At 35.5% G+C, this 21,633-nt stretch overlaps 1 protein-coding gene across 1 annotated transcript in view; it reads right to left on the reverse strand.

Moving 5' to 3' along the window:
• The window catches only part of Drgx (Dorsal root ganglia homeobox), a gene marked incomplete at its 5' end in the record, with an annotated part of 68,499 nt that overhangs the window by 19,980 nt on the left and 26,886 nt on the right, over window positions 1-21,633 (reverse strand). Inside the window, 3 exons of the mRNA XM_053755153.1 lie at window positions 15,849-15,956; window positions 16,550-16,710; window positions 17,273-17,386. Of these exons, the coding sequence (XP_053611128.1) occupies window positions 15,849-15,956; window positions 16,550-16,710; window positions 17,273-17,386 (383 nt within the window). The remainder of the gene's footprint in view (window positions 1-15,848; window positions 15,957-16,549; window positions 16,711-17,272; window positions 17,387-21,633) is intronic.

Below are 21,633 nucleotides of genomic sequence, written 5' to 3' on the forward strand. Positions count from 1 at the left end.
GTTCGTATTGTATCAGACATATATATTTATTGAATAAATATAAAATAAAATATTAAATAAATATATATGTCTATGGACGACACTGTGTGCGTCATGATGCTTTCTTTCACCATAAACTTTATTAAAAACAAAGACTTACAGACAGATTTCTATATAAACAACTTGGCAAAAGAAAAACTGAATTGCGGACCCTGGGCTCCGATGCTGTACGGCTGAGGAAATAACCGGGAAAATGCTCAGATGAAAGAGATAGACACAGAGAGTTTGTGTAAATTAGCTAATAAATAAAATGGGAATAAAATAGGATTTCAATTTTAAGGTATATGTGATATTATTTTCCTTTTGAAAAACTCGATTAGACAATAAAGTTAGGCAAAACTGAATGATCATCTAAAAATGATATGATTTAGGAAAATGTCCCATGAAGCAAGAGGACTGCGTGGCCACCACGCCACAGCATCGCGATGCAAATTGTAGGAATGATAGAGCAACTCTCACAAATTACTTTGCGGAATTTTAATTTGTTATTTGAATTCGTGCAATTTCAACCGCCCGCCCAACCTCGGCCGCCCTATAATACACTAGACAAAATATGTGAGAACAAAGTTGTTTTTCTCTACTCTACAGTTGTTTATCTACTCTAAATTATTACTGAAATATATATTTATGCAAATTTCACATCTCGTTAAAGGTACCTATTATAACTTTATGAACAAAATAATTCAGGTGTGGCGATTACTTTTAGTTGTTATTTATATATTTGGAAGATTTGGCTATGATTTTACAACCGGCCGCCCGCCTAACGTCAACCCTCTAGCCACAAATACAAAATAGGTATTCTCGTTGCCATGACGACATCTGGCTTGTTGCCACGCAGCATCCCACATTACCCACCCCAAAACGAAATCCATTGCAAATTACATCTTACCCCGAACAGTTAAGGCGCAAATTGGATTGAAGCTCCCCCTGAAAGAGTTTCCGACCCAACAAACGTAGACTATAACATCGTTACGTCTGTTAGTTTCGTTATCGTTACTTGTTAACGAGTTTCGAGTATCGAGTTTCAATACTTTTTGTGTTAAAGGACTTTTCTAGTTTAAAAGATTTCAGTTATTATTATACTGAATTCGTTTTTTAATTTAATTTTAATTTAATTAATTTCGTATATTGACGTAGTTCTAATACAAAAATTACCTACTTAATAAAAAAATTACTCATACGCAGATATGCCACATTTATATATTTTTAACTGACTATTTTATTAATGACATTTACATTTGAAATTCGAATTCGATTTTATTTGCTTTCTGTATATGGTATTATTTTTAAATTTCAACTGCCAGTGTTTTGTAAAATATTCCTGGCAACTGAATTAAATGTCTTAAACTAAATGCTGGCCATCGAAATTTAAAAAATAATCCAATAAAAAGAGAGCAATTAGACAATTCGAATTTCAAATCCATTCTATTAAAAACATTTTGGCGCGCGCCGCCCGCATCATGGCGGTCAAAAGGGTTATAATAAAGGCCATTACACACAACCACTCGATCTTAACGCGTCGGTGGTCGATTCGTGATTTATTTTTTATGAACCCTTAAACGGCTCTATTCGGTTTGATGCAGGCGTTGCTAATCCAGTAAAAGGGTGACCGCAATGATTGGTAGTGGTTGCGCAAGAATTAATTTTCGTGTGAGTTAGGTATCAATAAAAATATTATTAGATTAATAAAAACAGTTCTGAGTTGATTTAAGATAAAAACTTCACTTGCCCGCGGGGTTAAATCAAAATCAAAAACAAATCATTTACTCAGAAAGTAGGCCTTCACAGGCACTTTTTCACATCATATTCTAAATTAAATGATGTTTACCAAAGCTACAAACTACTAGCATTTCGGAACGACCACTGCTGAGAAGAAATGCCGAAAGAAACGCATTCAAATAGTGTTGTTCCCTATCATAATAGGGAACAACACTATGGAGAACCAGAAAACCCAGAAGGGCTTATCATTTTTTAAATATAAATTTATAATTTTTATCAGTAATATAACAATGTAAGTACACAATAAAGTACATGGTCAAAAGGTATACTGAAACATATCATGATTGGGATCAAGTGCTGATGAAAGGAAAAAACATAAAAAATAATATATATATGTGTAATTAACCGTACAAAAAAACAAAGGTCGAGCTGACCAGTTATACGCGGGAATTAAATTAGGTATTGAGAAGATTTGCTAGACTTTTTGTTTATATATGTATCAAACCATATTTTGTAGTTTATATTGTTGGATGTTAATGACTGGAATAAAACTGATATAGATACCTATATTAGGTTTATTCCAGTATTATGCAAATAAAGCTAGTGGCACACCCGCGGCGCGTGCCGACACGAGCCAATCGCACGATTTAGTCGCACGCCCGCGGCGACACAGCGGGCAGCTCATTCGAACGGGCTACTTGACCGGAGTTAGTGTGAAAATCACAATATAGGGGCTTTATTTGTCAATTGAATACAATATTTGGATTGGAATGAAATCTGATACGTATCACGTTCGAGTTTAATGGACCATTAATGATGGTTTTTATCGAGTTTATATTGTAGCAATGTATTCTTAAAGCACTAGTGCGTAATCTTTGTTATTAAAGATAAACTGTAACTTATACATATGTTTATTTTATACAATTATAAATATACCGACTGGGATAGACGTAAGAGGTAAAAAAAAAACAGAAAAATATGCATGTTTTTTTGACAATATCTTTGAGGCCTCCAATGAACTGAACTCGACCTGATCTGAAATTTCAACACGATTCAACAAAACATTAATAAGTGTTTATATAGAATATTATTGGTAAAATAAATGTCTCAAAGTTCATAGTATCCTCGATACAACATTTCACATACGGCACATTTAGCACGGACACGGCCAATCGTCGCAGGCGCGTGTCGTGCGCGTTTTGTTTATCCACCAGTTTCGACTTAATTTAGCGTTAAGTGATTGCGACTGGGGCGACACCCCTGCGGCTCTTAATGACTTTCCGCTTTTTTTGTCGCGCGGCGGGCGATTATTTACGGACAGTGTGTACGTGGCCTTTTGTCCGGTCTTAGATCGTAGAAAAAAGATGTTACGTATTCAAACATATAGAAGTCTTTATTGCTGTCTCGATTTAAGACTTTCTTAGATTGGTAGAGTTGCGTAGAAAACCTCCATTAGCTCATTTATTTAAATTCAATGTATCTGAGTACAAAAGTGTAATTTATTCTTTGTCTTGACTTGAAAGAGTTTTGTGGTAAAACATCGATTCATAATCACTTTATTAAAATTAAAGCATTATTTCTTATTTCTTCCCATTTATTTCTAGTTAATGTAAACTGAAACGGTTTTCGAGGAAATTTTGAAGAAGGAATATTTTGGGGACTGGATATTTTGAATTGCCATATCTCCTTCTTTCCCTAATCTCGGTTATGGCACCATAGATGCTACTTATGTTATTCGGATGTCGATAATGATCACTTCCATTCATTTTTATACACTATTTGGAAGTGTATTGAACAATCCCGAAATAAAGTGATAGTTAATATTTTTTATTAATTTCTTCGAATAAACAAAATCATTATATATCAGCTTTTTTTAAAGGAGTTAATTGACATTTAAAAACTTTTGAAGAAAAATTAAAAGTATTTAAAAAAATTGGGTAAACACCGGTGATAATTATCATTGTTTATGTAACAAATATATAAATAGATATTCAAAACCATTACAATTTTCAAAACCGATGAATTTCTATGCACCACATACATTGTTATCGACGTCTAATGAAACGATGTATTTGTTAAACATCATGCCGTCTCTATCGAACGCACACGAGGCTCAGCGTAGCCCCGAGGACGTTCACAAAACATACGCATTCCATTGTACACAGTGCCGTAACTAGCGTTTCGTGTGCCCAGTGCGAGCTTCTACAACTGCGCCCTTAGACTTTTTGTTGTTATTTTTACGGCTAAACCCCGAAGTGAGGCTTCACTTAGGTTTAGTCGGCTAGACCTAGGTATAGCCGCACTTCAGATAACTATTGTAGCGCATTCACTCGCAAGTCCGTCATCTGTCATTTGTAAGAAAAACTATTATCGATCTTGCGTCAAAAAAAGTCGTCACGTATCTGCTTCGTATCGTTATGGGCAAATTCAAATTCAAAATTCTTTATTCAATTTAGGATGATAGGTATACATCACTTATCAACGTCAAAAAATTACTTAAACTAAGTCTACTGCCGACTTCCAAATCGCAGGTGAAGAAGAAGCGGCGCAACAAACATCACCGCAGCCTTTTCTCCAAGGACGTCAATTAACAAATAAAGGTCTTATACAACGGGCTTGCTGTACATAGCTGTAGCTGTGTATTTTTTATGGTCATTGCATGGCCATTTCTGCGCCCCCTCAGGATCTGCGCCCTGTGCCTGGGCACCGTTGGCACAGCTCTATTTACGGCACTGTCACTACACATGACTGTGAGAAAAGATATTATGAAGAAGTAGTATATGTGTAAAAGACCATCAACGGTTAACGAGTTTAGTTGTTCAGAACAACACGACGGTTCTCTTCATTAGCGGCACTAATTAACGTTTAATTGAGCCAAATAGAGTATCAATTTAGCAACGCAATTGGATCATGTGTCCAGTTGTGTTGCGTCGAGGAAACCACTCGAGGGTTGTCAAATCACTATCGAAAATGAAAAATCAATTGATTAATTTAATTCAATCATTATTATATTATCATCGTCATGGGGTGCCATCTTCGAATTGAAGTTTGGAGGTCAGCATATATTTTATTATATCTATTTTTATACTGTCCAAATATTTTATTTGTCACATCGAAGGATCCCAAACAAAACGAAACGAAAAATAAGGTCGCTTTAAATTTTGATTCCTTTGTGGAATTAATTTGACTTTAATCGTGAATTTCATAAGTGAACATTCATGAAGTCCTGCATTTTCATTTTTGTTAACTTTCTAACTTTCGTCCTATGTAAGTATCTCTCTCTCATGTTAGCGTTTTCCCGGTTTCTTCCCAGCTATTGCGCGTCGAAACCCAGGGTCCGCTCTCCTACTTTTTCGTCTCTACTTCGCACGGCCGTCAGCATCCCTAGTTGTCAGACCACTATCGTCCTGTAAGTATCTATTTTAAGAAAATTAGTACCTACTCGTATGTATTTTAGACTAACCCACTTCTTGTTGTCACTAGGATCTCGTCTACCATAAGAAATTTATAAAAATCGCTTTCTACCTCAACAGTTATGAATTCTCTATCTCTCTTCTGTGTATTTTCCCGGTTTCCTTCTCAGCCGCAAAGTGTCAGAGTCCAGGATCCAACGGCCACCATTTCTGTGTATACCACTTCACTTACTATCTATTATTAGATATTTTAGTACACATTTTCGATAAAAGTTTAGTACTGTATAAAAATATTCGATTGGTTTGTCTTATTTTCTCTCATTAGGTACTCAATCAATTTCTTTAATTAATTTAATCACAGAGAAGAGACGTCCTTGGACCTGAAATGTCAGGAACAGCTCGCCTTGTTTCCCATATTTATAATTTTAACATGTTGTGTGCCTTTTGCAGCTCTAAAGCATCGTAACACTAATTGTATGAAGTATTTTAATAGAGTTTCGCGAACAGCGGAGCATCTTATGCCGTTTAATTAATGGCATTAATTAGTACAGAATTGACATAAACACACAAGCAATTACACAATAAACCACGCAGTATACGTGCAGTGGTATTTAGTAGAAGTTTAGATTCTATCACAATTTAAACCATGGAAAAACTGTGAAAACTGTCTCTTTCGCCTATGTTTCCATATTTTAACTGGATTATTTCTTAGCTTTTTTGTTCAACAGAAACGTGTCAAATGTGATGAAATTGCATAGATCAACAAAAATCCCGGTTGCATTGACAAATTGCAAGTTGGATTTTAATTAAAGTTCAGGTGTTATTTCTATTTATTTATATATGTAAACTTTATTGCACATTGTAACAGTACAATAAGCGGACTTAATGCTAAAAGCATTATCTAACTACAACTATTCCATAATATTTAAGAACTATAATGTAAGCACGGCATTTTTAAACTTCCAATGCAATAGACCCTTGTTCACGAACACAACGTATCGATGTTGTGTTTGTGAACAAGGTTTTATAGCATTGGTATCCGAATATCGATTCGAATAGAATTAGCCGCGGTGGAATTAGCGAGCGCGTTCGCCGACAAATGGACGTAACTAGTTTACCGACAATCGTGTGTACGACGGCTTATGTCAGCGCGTTTGATACACGCGCGATGTGGATTCTTGTCGAATACATTTTTCATGAAAATATAAGTAGGTATTTGTCCACAATACTTAAATTGATAATAATAAATAAATAAATAAATATATTAGGACAAATCACACAGATTGAGCTAGCCCCAAAGTAAGTTCGAGACTTGTGTTATGGAATACTAACTATACATACGATACTATATTTTATAACAAATACATATATAGATAAACATCCTTGACCCGGGTCAATCAGAAAAAGATCATTTTCCATCATGACCCGACCGGGGATCGAACCCGGGACCTCTCGGTTCAGAGGCAAGCACTTTACCACTGCGCCACCGAGGTCGTCATGGTATTATTATATTGACGGCTATGGGAGAGAAGTCCCTAAGCTCCTATTCTCCCGTGGCAGTAATTCAGCCGAATTCTAGTCGGAATGGCTATTCAAACGGAGTTTAACCAGTATATGACCATGCTGATCACTCTGTCGTTGGCCTTGTTGAAGTCCTCCAAAATGTAGTACGTGACGAAAATAAGATTTCATACCGGCCATTCATTCATACGCAGCCGACGCGCATACATGAACATTGCGTAGTTTGTATGAGTGCTTTTATTTACCGCAATGAAAAACCAGCAATGTATGCCAAATCCGTTAACTTTTCCGCGATAGTGTGGCGGTATCAGGTGTCCCCATAAAAAGGGTTAAATACGCCAACCGTACCGGGCAACTGGCCACACAGTGTCGTATGTAACAAGCCAGCAAATCTATTTGTCATATCAATGGGGGCTATTACGTTGCTATTACCCGATGCGGGCGAGGGTTGGCGCGAAACAACTCCTGTCAACGGGTTTGAACTGGCTTAAACCGGTTTTTAGTTAATCGACATCGTCGACTTTTGTAAAATTTTACGAAGCAAAATTGCTTCGTAAAATTTTACAAAAGTCGACGATGGAGCTGGAGCAATCTTCGTTGTTTATGATGTCAGCTGTCTAGTACAGTCAACGCCACATCAAGTTACCCTGCATGAACCTATATGTCACGGTAATTGTGGCAAGTTTGCAAATAATTTGGGTACGTTGATGTGCTGTCGACTGTACTACGAAGTTCTAATCGAAATGAGCAAGTGAAATATCTTCAGTGATTTCCCTCCATAAAGTGTTTTCTCGTGGGGCGTCACCATTATGTAGTAGCTTCTACGTGTTGCCCGCGACTCCATCCGCAACAAAGACATTTTTTTGTGTTTTGCATACAAACTTTCACCACCCCTCCCTGTTACGGCTATTTGGGGATTGATAAGAAAATCCCGTTACTTAAATGTATTTTATTAACACCTTGCAATTATATGTACAGCTGAGTATAGAAGTTTCAAAACAATATTATAAAAATAGCTTTGATATTTTCAATGTATCAAGTCAACCCGTTAATTATACAGTAAAAACCGGTATAACTCGTAACCGCCAAAATCAACAGATAAAGCTCGAATTACAGCAACTAATTAAAATTCACAGCTATATGCGGGTTGCAAGGGTTACTGAGTTATCCCAGACAGACGGACAGACAAATTGACGCAATTAATTCGATTCCATTGCAATGCTTTTAGGGTTAACTAAATGTGCGGTCGGTAATTATGTGATGACTAATTTGTTGTTAAACTGGACATAATAAATATATCGAATTTGACAGAGATTTTCTCGAAGATTGGTAAGAAATCCTTTCTTTGTAAATAAAGTTTGAATAAATAAATAAAACTTGCTTCCGGTGAAGGAAAACATCGCGAGGAAACCTGCACACTAGTGGACAGTTTAGTTCATTAATGTAGTGTAGTCACTAGTGTATGCGACTACCTGCCACTAGATGGCGGGTTAGGTAGTCGTAAAAGTCATGTCAGATGCCTTTAGGCGACTTGAATAAAATCTGACACCAGTGTTAGCAATAACACTGATGAATAAATAAATAAGATTTACAGAAATATGTCACAGGAATTTTGTATCAATCTGCCGTTTGTACACGGCGTCGCTAGTTTAAAAACGCTCGTCGTTTTGTAATATATTTAAAATTTATATTGCTGTGTCATAATGCTTAAACATTTGATCGACAAATCAAACGCCATCTAATGTATATAATATTTTTTTATTTATTTATTTAATGTCGATCCGCGGCAAATGAAGAAAAATGAAGTATATAGCCTTCGACATATACAATTCTACTCTCATATGAGCGTGTACTTGGCATACGCAGATGTGATGGCTAGTACATTAGTAAATTCTGCTTTTAAACTAATGAAAATTTAGAATTTTGAAATTTAAATAACTGAGAGCTTTCATCAAATAATTTTGTATTGTATAATCTTGTACGTTGTTGAGCCAGAGAGAACCAAATACCTACACGGATTTTCATACGGTTTTCACCAATAGATAGTTTGCTTCCTAAGGAACGTTTAAGTGCGTAATTTATTATATTTTTACCCGAGCGATTACTAGTAATAAAATGAAAAAGCCCGATGCCCGCTTAGAAAATAAACCGTTTTTAAAATTCAGCTATGATCTTACGGTCGACTGTTCTAATGTGAACGTTTTTGGAATAGCTGTGGTTGTCGCCTCGTACTACATTAAATACGATATTCACATGATATAAAGGCAATTAGGGAAATGATAGAAAATGGAATAAAACCAAACGAGAGCCGACATAACACGATTGGACGAATGGATGAGGATGGTAATTCATTTAATATGATAATTCATCGCGGAATGAATACGGTAATTGAAGACGCGTCCACGGTAACGCGGCGTAGAGGTGGCGTTTTCATCATATTTCAGATTGAGCTACGGTTTTATAGCTCAAAAATGAATATATTGTCTCGCATGAATTTCCAAATATGCATGACAACTAGGGCGATCTAATATGCAAATGTTTGAATATCCTACTAATATTAAAAATGCGAAAGTTTGTGAGGATATATGTGTGTGTTTGTTACTCTTTCAAATCTACTGGACTCATAAACGGGTAGAACTAGAATATAACCTGGAATAACACATAGGGTACTTTTTATCCCGAAGTTCGCTAAGATTCGTTATGAAAAAATCTTGTCATTTTTATGATAGCTCATTCAAACTCATTACAAAGTTACTATGAAATTGACATGGCAGTCGCATATTCATTGTATTTGTGCAAATACAATTATAGGATAAGGATACATTGTAAATTTTATAGTAATGATACAGTAACTTCCAACTGGTACAGTAAAATTTAAACTGGTAAAACAAGTGACTCCAAATATTATTTCGCTGTCTTGTCCATTTCTCGCGGCACTCCACGTTTTCCTCCATTCATATCATTTGCATATGCCACTTTATTATATTTGAGTTGCCTAATTAAGTAGAACGGTAATTCCACTTAATACGAGTCTCGCTTACTCAAGTTACATTTACAGTGAAGTTACACAGAATTAACGTGTAACATGTTTATGTAACTTTACATATAATTTCGTAGAGATATCGTAGCTTTTCGTAGAGGTCTTGTGGCATCGTAGACAAGGAGGCAAACTAATGTTTAGTGTATTAAATGTCAATAGATTGTGATAATAAATATAATGATAGTAATATATAGATTACTAGCTGCGTCCCGGGGCTTCGCTCCAGTGGGAATTTCGGGATAAACAATACCCTGTGTCTTATTCCAGATTATATTCTACCCGTGTACCAGATTTGATAACAATCGGTCCAGTAGATTTTGCGTGAATTTGAATTAGTCAATACCAAAAAAGATAATGTATATTAGGTACTAATATTATAAATGCAAAAGTTTGTGAGGATATATGTGTATGTATGTTTGTTACTCATTCACGAAAAATCTACTGGATCGATTGCTGTACAATTGATTGATGTACAAAGAAAACTATTTGATTTAATTTTCTAATAACATTTGTAAGTTTTTTACCTGTCGCTATATTACACTTACTGATATGACATTACTAAGTATTTTTCTACATGGTATACAACACCCAACGGCTCACACTAAACGCGGGTCTGACGAACATAACACAGAAACGCACGCAAGTACAAATATTTGCCCCCGTCGCGAATCGACCAAAACCCAGCACCTCCACGTAGCGTGTGACCACTGCACCTCAGATCTCGTTATTATTATTAAAAAAATATTCGCTTCCAATAAATATGCCTAGTCCATTCCTTTAAACAGTTTAATACATCAAAGTTCCTCACAATTGATAGGTATGCGCACGCGACGTCTTCGAAATTAAAATAATAGACGCGCGGGCAGAATGTATGATATTAGGGTTACGCAGCAAAGGTCACTGCCCTACAAATAGAAAGGCATAATTGAGCTTTATGTCATGAAAGTGATACAAATTACTTCTACTGACGTTAAATGCGGTTATGGAAAATAAATAGCGTTTTAAATTGATCAAAAGATAATTTGTCAATCGATGACAGAATCTGGGTAGCAATGTACGTTTTTACGCTTATCAATTTTGTTTTTGATATGATTGAGTTTTAATTTGAGTTATTTTGCTTGTCAATTAATATTTTTGTGTGAATTGGCTTCCGTAATCTGAAATATACGTATTATAATTTCTTTTTATTATAGTGAAACTTTTTATAGTTTTTTTCTGAAATCTTTTTTTATTCATGAAACATTATAAAAATTACAGCAATATCTATTTATATTGCTGTAATTTTTATAATGTTTCATGAATCAAAAAAGAAAACAATATCACGACTAAGCGATGAAATAAATATATATTTTGTAAAAAAAAAAAACTTTAATTTAAAACTCTCAATTGTGCGATGAATTTTGTACATGCAGTAACGTATACGTCTTTATCCCTTAGGGGCAGACGGATACAGTGTTGCGAAACTCTGTGGCTACATCTAGATGCACCCGCCTTGCATCTAGATAGCTATTGTTGGAATTAAGTTTCAATAGTGATAGGTTATGCCATGGTCCGACAACTATGGTAGTGACGACTGCGCGTACTGGAGACGAAAAAGTAACAAAGACGCTCAACGGCTAAGGAAAAAACCGGAAAAACGTTCAGATGAGAGAGAGAGAGGTTGCTAATCAATCGAGAAGAATCTTCAGTTCATGGCTTCTCTCCCTTATTAGACTTTTATAATCTGCGCGGGAATATAAGCAACTGGCATTTTACGTTTTTCCATTGCGCCCAAAATAAGTATACTAATCAAAATTAATACAAGAAAGATACATGTACAACGGCGGCGGACTTATCTCTTACAGACAATAGTATTTTGTGCTTTTTAATGATAAATTACAACTAAACCATATTGTATTTGAATGGATTTGCACAGAATTTCCACAAAGCCGTATGACCGGATGCGGGTCCAACCTAATGCGACCAAAGCTTGTCTCATTACACCTACTATCCGGAAAATACGGTATACCGAATAACATATACGCAGAGCTCAGAATAACGGGAATTAATATTATTATCTCATTAAATCTGTTCTCTTCCAATGGGAAAGGTCCAGTTTTACGTAAATTCTAATATCTTCTATGCACACACCAAGCGTCCTAGAAATAAAATTTCTTGTTATTATATAACTCTGTATCACCTGAGCGTGAACTCCCGGTTACAAGAAAAATCTTGAATAGGTATACAATTTTTGTTTTAGATAATTATCATGTCTTGAATTTTCTTAATTTTGAATATTATTCAACAATTCACATCCCATTAACCTCCCTTTCCTCCTTCCATATATTCTTATCCCGAGCTTAAGAGATCCAGATATGTCTTATCTACAAATTTCGCTGCATTCGGGGCTGTGACGCCACGAAGTCAGGTGTAAAAAATAAACATTAAAATTTCTGAACTCCTGCCTGACGTCATCTCTTTTGGGAACGCTTTTAGTTGCCGAGCATTTGTGTCCCTTAGCCGCCATATAGAACATCGATTGGAGAATGTGGAGTGGTACTATTATAGGGTGGCACCACGCTAATAATAACAGCGCCTTTACATAAACGCTCATATATAATATTACCATCTTTGCCACACACGTAAGCTCTCCATAATTAAATCAAATAATATTTGAACAAGCAAATAAATATACTATTAATGTATCTGCGTTAGTTCTTATTTTATAGGGAAGACCTGGTGACCCGTCAAAATTAATAAAAGAAAGGTACATGTACAACGGCGGCGGACTTATCTCATGTAGGGATCCCTCCTCCCATCCTCTCATCCTCCCATCTCCGTAACACAGGTTCTTCAGAAACCTAGTATAGGCGCCAGTTCTCCACAATTACTTGTGCATGCATTTAACTGTTTGTAACACTATGCCATTGTGGAGAAAAATAAAATGATTATTATATTATTGATAAGATCCACCAAAGATCCAACTTTGAATTACAAAAAATTACATTAATAGTAGAATTTCTAGATTCTCTACTTACGACATTTCCACTTAACTAAGTTAATATAAGTAGATCGGGCTAACTTCCAACAGATTGTTCATGTAATTCACCAATATCGCTACAACTCCGTAACTGAGCGAGTAAGTTTAAACTGAATTTGAACCGGGGCAAGTTAACCTCTCGTTATTATTGGTAATTAAACCTCGATTCGATTAAACTGAATCTTCTTAGCGAGTTTGACGTGAATCGATTGTAACCAAGTTAAAGTCAATTTTGTATGTATATTTAATACTGTTTTAGCATTCTCGCAGCATCTTATTATATACTGTAGGGGAATTTTAACAATTAATTTTTGCAAACGGCTAGATATAGCCGAAGAATTTTAATATAAGTATACCATAACATGTGTTAAATGTTAATAATACAGGGATTTATTAAAACGTTATTGATGTTAAAACCGGAACGCTAGTAGTTTGTAGCTTTGAGGATAATATTAACTTGAGAATAATATACGTGATTTATTTCATATCGATGTGTTAGTGACAGATCAGGGGACCCAAAGAGAGTCCATATGTATGCTTAGACCTTTAAAACTACGTAACGGATTTTAATGCGGGTATTTTTAGTAGAGAGACTAATTCAAAAGGTTTACATATATAGGTTATTATGGTTTTACCCGAGCGAAGCTGAGAGCTTGTAGCTTGTAATTGCGGGAAATAATAAACCAATTTAAAGTTTCTTTTTCATAGTCTTATTCCTCATAGCTGAGAATTCGTGGTCATTACGTGGAATTATACACACACAACAACTTTCTTGGCATTAGTAATGCAGTGGTTTGCCATTGCCTTCTCTATTTCACACACAAGTTAATAATCAACCAGTGTACAGGTTTCCTCACGATGTTTTCCTTCACCGGAAGCAAGAGTGGTGGCCGATGAAAATAACTATACATGAGTCAGATTGGTATACAAACTCATGTGGCACGAGTAGGATTCGAACCTGGAACCTTTCGATCCACGGGCGTGTTAGCCATTACACCACCACCGCTTCATTGCATGTTTAGGATAGAACAAATCTATAAGAACTACAACACAATTACTGAATCACGCGCACAATTAGAATCAATTCGAACGATCTTTAAACAAATCCGATTGTGTATCGTCACTCAATATATTGATTCAGCGTTCGGATTATTCTACAATCACATAACAATGGAATCGAGATATGAATACTTAAAAGTGATAAATTAAAGTGACAGTAAATTATAGTGTTTCGTTGTTTAAATAAAGCTATACCTATAGATATAATAAAACTGAAAGTTGCCTATGTCTACATTTTGGTAAGAGATATTATAGAAAAATAATTATAACAGGTCTTTATGTCACTATTAGAAGCCAGAATTACCCAAAATTACTACTAATTATTTTTTAGTATTTTTGTCTGTTTGTCCGCGCATCACGTAAAAAGTACTGTATGAAATGTGATGCGGTTTTTACAGATGTACAGCGGATGGTTTGACTTTAGAATCTGGTATAGATTTAATCGCGAGACGTTGCTTAGAATCCAATATAACAACGTCAATAATAAATTATATTTATATAATTTAAAAAACGCGGGCCAAGCCGCGGACAAAAGCTACTAATAAATGAATCAGTCAATCCAATGAAAAAATCAGAAAGTGGAAACGCGTCTCACACCATGTTTCACATTTAGTTATACCCTTACTCGTGTAATTCCCGTTAATTCGTCCATCTTGCCCGCGTCGCAATGTAATTACAGTTCATTACGAGTTACGGACTGTAGCCTTAATTGATTAATTGCCATATTCACGAAGCTCTAGGGTTGCCAGATAACAAAATGATAAGTGTATTCAACCTTCAAAAAGGAAGAAATGCCCAGGGAGGGCTATATGAAACAGATGAAGGAAATAATGTGTCATATCAAGAAATGAGACAGTTGGCGATGAAAAGAAATAAATGGAATTCTATCGACAAGAGATTTGCTTAATTCTGATGATGATTCAAGCCTTGGCGTGGCTGAAATACCTTCATTTACATTTAAATTTTTATTATTTATGCCGATGGTGTTTATGATAATTTTGTTAGAATTTCTGACAAATTCAAAACTAGAATATCTGGCAGCGGTGATTGTCAAATGGTTGAGACACCCATCTGTGAACCGGAAGGTCCCAGGTTCAAATCTTACTTATGTCACCTAAATTTGTTTACCAATCTGACTGACTGATTGACATTAGGAAACTCATTGTAGCTGATAATTTATAATATAGTGTGTGAAATGGAGTAAGCAATGCCAAACTAATTAATATTGCCAAAGAAGAGTTCGTTGTGTGTGTCATTCCACTTAACGGCCTCGATCCTCAGCCATGAGGAATACGACAGTACGGAACGAGGCAGCCCTATAGCTTCCTCACTCAATGACGACATCCAACGAATTGAGTATGATTCACTTGTAATTAAATTGATACCGAAGTTTAGTAAACAAATGAAGCGAGCTTCCTGCGCGCGTTAACTGCCATGATTCCAAGATAAATATTACCAACATTTAGATTGAGATTTGGAATGTTTAAGAGATTAAGTAGGGTTTTGTAGGTAAATTCTAATCCTAACTAATATTATATATGCGAAAGTAAGTTTGTTGTTACCACTTCATTCTCTATATACTTAATCAATCTTCTTGAAATTTTGCATACATGTAGTTTGCAGTGTGTTGAAGGACATAGGGTATTTCTTTTCCAGTGGGAAATCCACACTAGTAACGACGCGGGCCAAAGCTAGTAATTATATATGTACTACTAATATTATAAATGCAAAAGTTTGTGAGGATGTGTTGTACACACATCACTCACACATCATCACGTACACATACAACATACATATATTTGATACTCTTTCACGCAAAATCTACTGGACCGATTGTTATTAAATTTGGTACACGGGTGGGAGATAACCTGGAATAACACATAGGGTACTTTTTATCCCGAAATTCCCACGGGAGCGAAGCCCCGGGGCAGAGTTAGTATGTCATATTTTAAACACAAACAAATAATAGTTATGATTTCTTCGATTAGGTTATCAATGAGGAATTGGTATTCCTTAGGGTTTTAATGGATAGACTTACTGGTCGAATGGTGAGAAAAGGTGGTGCGCCGGCCTGTGTTCGGGGGGAGCGTCCCTGGAGCCTGCACTGCCCACTGATGGAGCGGGGGACGCGCAGCTCGCCTCCGATCTGGATATGAATACAATATTATTATACTTGTCTGTTATATAAGGTACTAGCTTTTGCACACAACTTCCTATGTGAGTAAAAATAGTTAGTAGTTTCGTAGTTTCGGCTGTACCTTGTCAGTCAGTCAGTCACTCTATATAAATATATATAGAGTGACTGACTGACTGACTAGGTACAGCCGAAACTACTGTATATATATTGATTTATTACATCATTAAAAAAAAAAACAAAATGCAGAGAAGATCATGTGTATGCGGTTAAATATATTTTGGTTATCACAATAACGCAATGCCATCATAACCAAATATACAAGTCCGTATTAACCGTTGAGAAATTCCGTCATCGGTAGCCTATCTTGTGTGCACTATCAGGTCATGCATATAACAAATAATGCATAATAATTCAAACTGTCAGCACAATCAATTGAAGATATATGTTTCAAAATTGAGTTTCAAGAATCTACCGAACAAACAAATTATTACACATAATATCACACGATGGCGAAGTACATTGTAAATTAAATAAAAGCTTGTAAAATCTACCCGATATTCGCTCGCGAGCCGTGTCACAGGATGCAACTAGTAAATTGTAACCTTTCAGGCCTAGGCGACCGGTTGGGTGATCTCCTCGGGGAGCGGAGCGGCGAGCGGCGCGGCGAGCCGGGCGTGGCGGGCGGAGAGCCACGCGGAGACACCACTCCGGACACCGGAGACGCTTCAGCCGAACCCCGGGACATGCCGCATTCTGATGACCCCTGAATTAAGAGGACGACGAAAGGAGGTTATTAGTATAACGTGTCTATGTATATCTGTTCGTGTCATAGTAGCAGCCAAACGGCTGTAGAAAAATTATTTTTAATTTAATTTTTATTGCCACAAGATTTGCTTTTATGAATTTGTTTTTTTCGACGTTTGTTTTGTACACTGTAACAGGCAATGTCACGACTCCGGCGCTGCGGGGCTCTGGCGGCCCCACGCGTGTTTAATCGTCGCAGATGATTTTCGCTCACCACCGCAAATACTTCGTACGCCGGCTTTCATCTAAGCTTTAACACTATAAAACTACCACCGCTCTGCGCGATTTCACCTTTTAGAAGAATGTAACCTAAGGTATAAGGTAACATTCTTCTAAAAGGTGGAATTGTGGAAAATTTATTCGAGAGTGTCCTTAGTTCGGGAGTGTAGTTAGGAAAATGTGCGTTCAGCTGTTTGTAAACTGTTAGCTCTTTTCTACCACATGAGATTGTAATGTGGTCATCACGTTGACGTCATTAAACTCTGCGTGATTCCACCTTTTAGAAGAATGTAACCTTATACCTTATCATCAGCGGGATCTCTCTTCGTGAGGATGTCTGCTCCTTCTCTCTTTCTCTGTTCTTCTTTTAGGCGCTCCGCTTTCCGCCATTTCGCTCGACGGTTTTGAAACCAAACCTGCGCAAAAATATTTATGTTCATAACGAAATTTCCTTGGGCCATTTTTTGGAAAAAATGCGTTATAATAAATCGCATTGATTAAATATTTGTTAAATTATGTATTTTTTATTTATTTGACTGTACTAAGGGACAATAACGTCATCAGTTGGATCACGGGACCTTAGAAGTCCCCGTGCTTTACCCAGGTGGAGAACTTTGGTGAAGCACGGGTCCGGACTCTGTCAGTGGTCGTTCTGAAATGCTAGTAGTTTGTGGCTTTGACAATTATTATATAATTTGAAATTGGACATGAAATAGTGTTTGTGGAGTTCTAGTTTCTACATAAATGATACTACTATAAAAAGTATTTATAAGTAGTTATCATAAATCTAATAATTTTATCGAAGTAAACACATATTCAGTCTGTCTGTATGAAATTGATGAAGATAAATGAGGACGCTATCTCCTGTTAGCTGGTAACACTGGGTGTTCATGTAGTAAAAAAAAATGTTTTTTTTTTTAAGTCCGTTTCCTTCACTTTCTTGACAGACTGTGTTCGAATCATCGAATATTTTTTGGTTATAAAAAAAACTATATTTTTTTTCCACGAAGAATGAAAAAACACTGTTTTTGTTTTGTCGCCGAAGTAAAGATATAACCATTCCAAAAATTATCCCACAACAAAAAAGTATTATCGACACATCCATAAATAATGTACACGTAATGCCCCTTCTGGCACTGTCAACACTAGAGTCTTTTATATCACATCATTACTACCCCATTTCGGTGCTTGTTATAACTCAAAGATTACAGATCATTCGCCAGAACAGTTGAGGGTGTCTGACCATATAAAATAAACCTTCAAGTCTATACAAAATATTCTCCATGAAATACCAACTTAAATTGGTCGGTGTATAATCATAACCAGTATTAAAGACCCATAATTCTGTGGTAAATATTTGCTACGAGGGTTCACGTCTCGTTGGTCGTTGTAAGCTGGTTAGCTAGACAAGGCCACATTTGTGAGCAATTTTCGCAATTTACTTTTAATAAGCTCTATGGGTGAGAGTGCTCTGAAATTTTGTATGGATCAAGTATTGTTCAGTAGCGACAGTAGGCACAAAATATGTGAACAGTTAAAATTTTGGACCTTAAATTAGGCGGGGTTTTAAAATCTATGATAAAAAATTTAAGAATGAAATGACAATTGAGACAAGTTCTGATGATGGGAGCAGTTTCTTGGTGCACAACCGTGTCATGCTTATCATAATAACGCATTGTCATGGAAACTACTAAATATGCGACGACGTGGAAATTTATAACTCTGTAATACTAAATAAAAGTTAGTAAAACATTAATTCACAAACAAAAACATACATATTTATGTAAACAAGTAAACATAACAAGTACAAGTTCACCTTTTCCATAGTTATATTCATAGCAAAATATCTTAAAAATTCTCAACAAGAATTCGATTTATTGGCATTCATAAAAAAAAAAAGATTAGTAAATTGACGCGTCAGGATATGCTAAATCTATACTACATACATGACCATAAACACATCGTATGAGATAAAAAATTGTCGCTTCTACGACAATATAATGTTACTCTATGGTCGTCCCATAGAGTCCGCAAGCTAATTTCGTTAAAATAATAATCCGATCGTAATCTGACGGGGCCTAATAGTTTTTATCCCTTACTAGGGTAAAATTAATATTTCAATGCAACCCTCCTACACCTCGGTCTTCCACTTGAGGGTTAAAAATATATTTTACATCATATTCATGACTGAGCATCATAATTTTGACGTTATTTTAAGGCGAGCGCACCGCAACTTCTACCAGGTGGTGGTGATATCGTCAAAATCGGTAATTGTCATTGTGGATGCCTTTAGTAGAGGCCTGAGTTTAGCGGTGGACTTATTGTGGCTGAGATGATGATGATAGGTATATTTTTTATTAGCCAATATGTATATGTAATTAGGACACTTTATGAGGGATATTTTAGACCTAAATTTGTGGAAAATTGGGCATCAATTGGTTCTCTTCTATAATAGGCCACCCGTTATAGAAGAAAAAGGTTTTCTTAAATATTTATCTCTCTGTATGTTTGAAGTAGATCATGCAAAAACTACTGAAGTTTCATTTTGAAATTGCAAGAAAGGATCATTGCTTAAAACTTGTATACTTATTATTATTCTGATAGCTATACGCGACTATATCTGTAAAACAAAACAAAATCAATCGGGTCCATAGAATAAAACAAAACACAAACACTTGAACGACCACTTACGCTGTTCCTACATCGCTTACAAAACGATAACATATTCACCCCACACTGACAAGGTTGTATCTTAACGAAAACACATGTTAACATACGACCCTGTCACTTTACTTGCTATAACCAATGTAATAAGACCTCCGAATCTTTTAGAATAAGCTGTAAAGTGTATGACTAAAGTATAAGTTAAGATTGTGAGGGGTCAGGGTAAATTGGCGATGTTTACAAGGGGTGTTGTAAAATAGGGGTTGTAATTACCTACTGTTTGGTAAGCGTCACTTGTTAGGTTTAAATAATAACTGTTTCGCGTGAACTATGGTTAGCGGGCGGTCACAAATTGTTTCTCTTTGTTAGTTCAGTTAATTTTTTGGAAATTGATTTTTTAATGTGAGAATATAGGTATAACTGGAACTTCGAGGTTATTTTAATCTTTCAATAAATTCGATAGTGGCAAAAAATAATTCGGTAATAAATTTTCCCGGGAAATTCTAATAAACTTTATAATAATTAAAAAATATTAGTCTTCAAAATTAATATGAAATTTGGTTTTCTTTCTAGTTTCCTTTTTCAAATATATACAAACTGGCTGCTTCAATACTATCGTGTTTATAATTCGCGTTGGCAATTTTCGGTGGCGATAAATGCTTATTAGGCTATTCATTCTACGACATCTCAAACGCAATTGAAATATCAATCAAATAACGACCTTATTGCTACTGCATAAGATTTTCTACCAAAAAATATGCCTGTTGCAATTTTGCTCAAAATACCTTTTTTTAAAGTTAGTTTACTGAGTAACATGAGGTATCTCATGTTAAATTTTATTCGTCTACCAAATTTTATTAATCTGTGCAGTAGATTTAACATAATTGTTAAACATCCTCACACGCGTCCATACTTTCTCATTACGCGAGATTGCAAGTTAAATGAAAGCTTTTAAAATAGCAAAAGTTCTTTCTACCTAAACTGCCACGCTAAGTAATCAACTCTCATCACATACTCATTACGCCCTTACTTAACCTGCAAACTTAAGCACACTCCAAGCTCCTAAGTAAAACCGTCACCTACTTAAAAAGTTATTCGCTTGGTAATTACGTCAGAACCCTGTAATGTTTTAAAACACTTCATACGCCATGTTAACGGGAAGTTTACGTTTATAACCGCTGAAAATATGTTAAGAAAGTAGAGAACTTTAGGGGGCGAAATCTAAGTGAAAAATTTATAGAGAGTACAGAAGTTTATCATAAATATATTGCACATAAGTTTTAAAGTTTATGTTAGACGGCGAGAATGTTTAACACTAGTATAGAAGTACTCTTTAGCATTTATATATACTTTTTCTTTAGTACTCTTTTTACAAAGGATTACGGTTTGTTTAAATTATTTGTTTAGTTTAAAAACATATGTGAATAATACTCCCGTTATTTTCAAACTCCATTAACTTATGTGTAAGTGTAAATAAGCATTAAGGAGTGTTAACGACATAGTAATTTAATATATAGTAAACTCGTTAATTAAATTTAGTATTTAAAATTTTAGTTATTTGAAAATTTTTATTTATCAAATAATTTTTGAAAAAATATTATGAATTTTTCCACAGAATTTCATTCCTCTGCAATAAAGGAATTCATTATGAATTATACGAATAACTTCGTGAAAACAATATTTACTTACTCTACTGGATGAAAGTAAGTACTTATTATATATATGTGCTTTCGCAGACTGTGTAAGGACTACTTTTTCTACGAAAACGTTGGCCTTTTATGAAGATTTTTTTACGAGATTTCTATGGGATAGAAGCAACTTCTCCGCCTGTTTTCCACCAGATGACACTATGATGATATATTTACTAAAAACTCCCGCACTAATGCTACTTTATGTATATAAAGACAACGATATACAAAGAAATATAGTGACTTTCTTGTCTTTACATGACGCTTGTGTACACACAAGTTAAAGCTACTAGAGCCAGTGACTAAAACTG

Source organism: Plodia interpunctella, chromosome 14 (assembly GCF_027563975.2).
Source record: "Plodia interpunctella isolate USDA-ARS_2022_Savannah chromosome 14, ilPloInte3.2, whole genome shotgun sequence".
Classification (NCBI taxonomy): Eukaryota; Metazoa; Arthropoda; class Insecta; order Lepidoptera; family Pyralidae; genus Plodia; species Plodia interpunctella.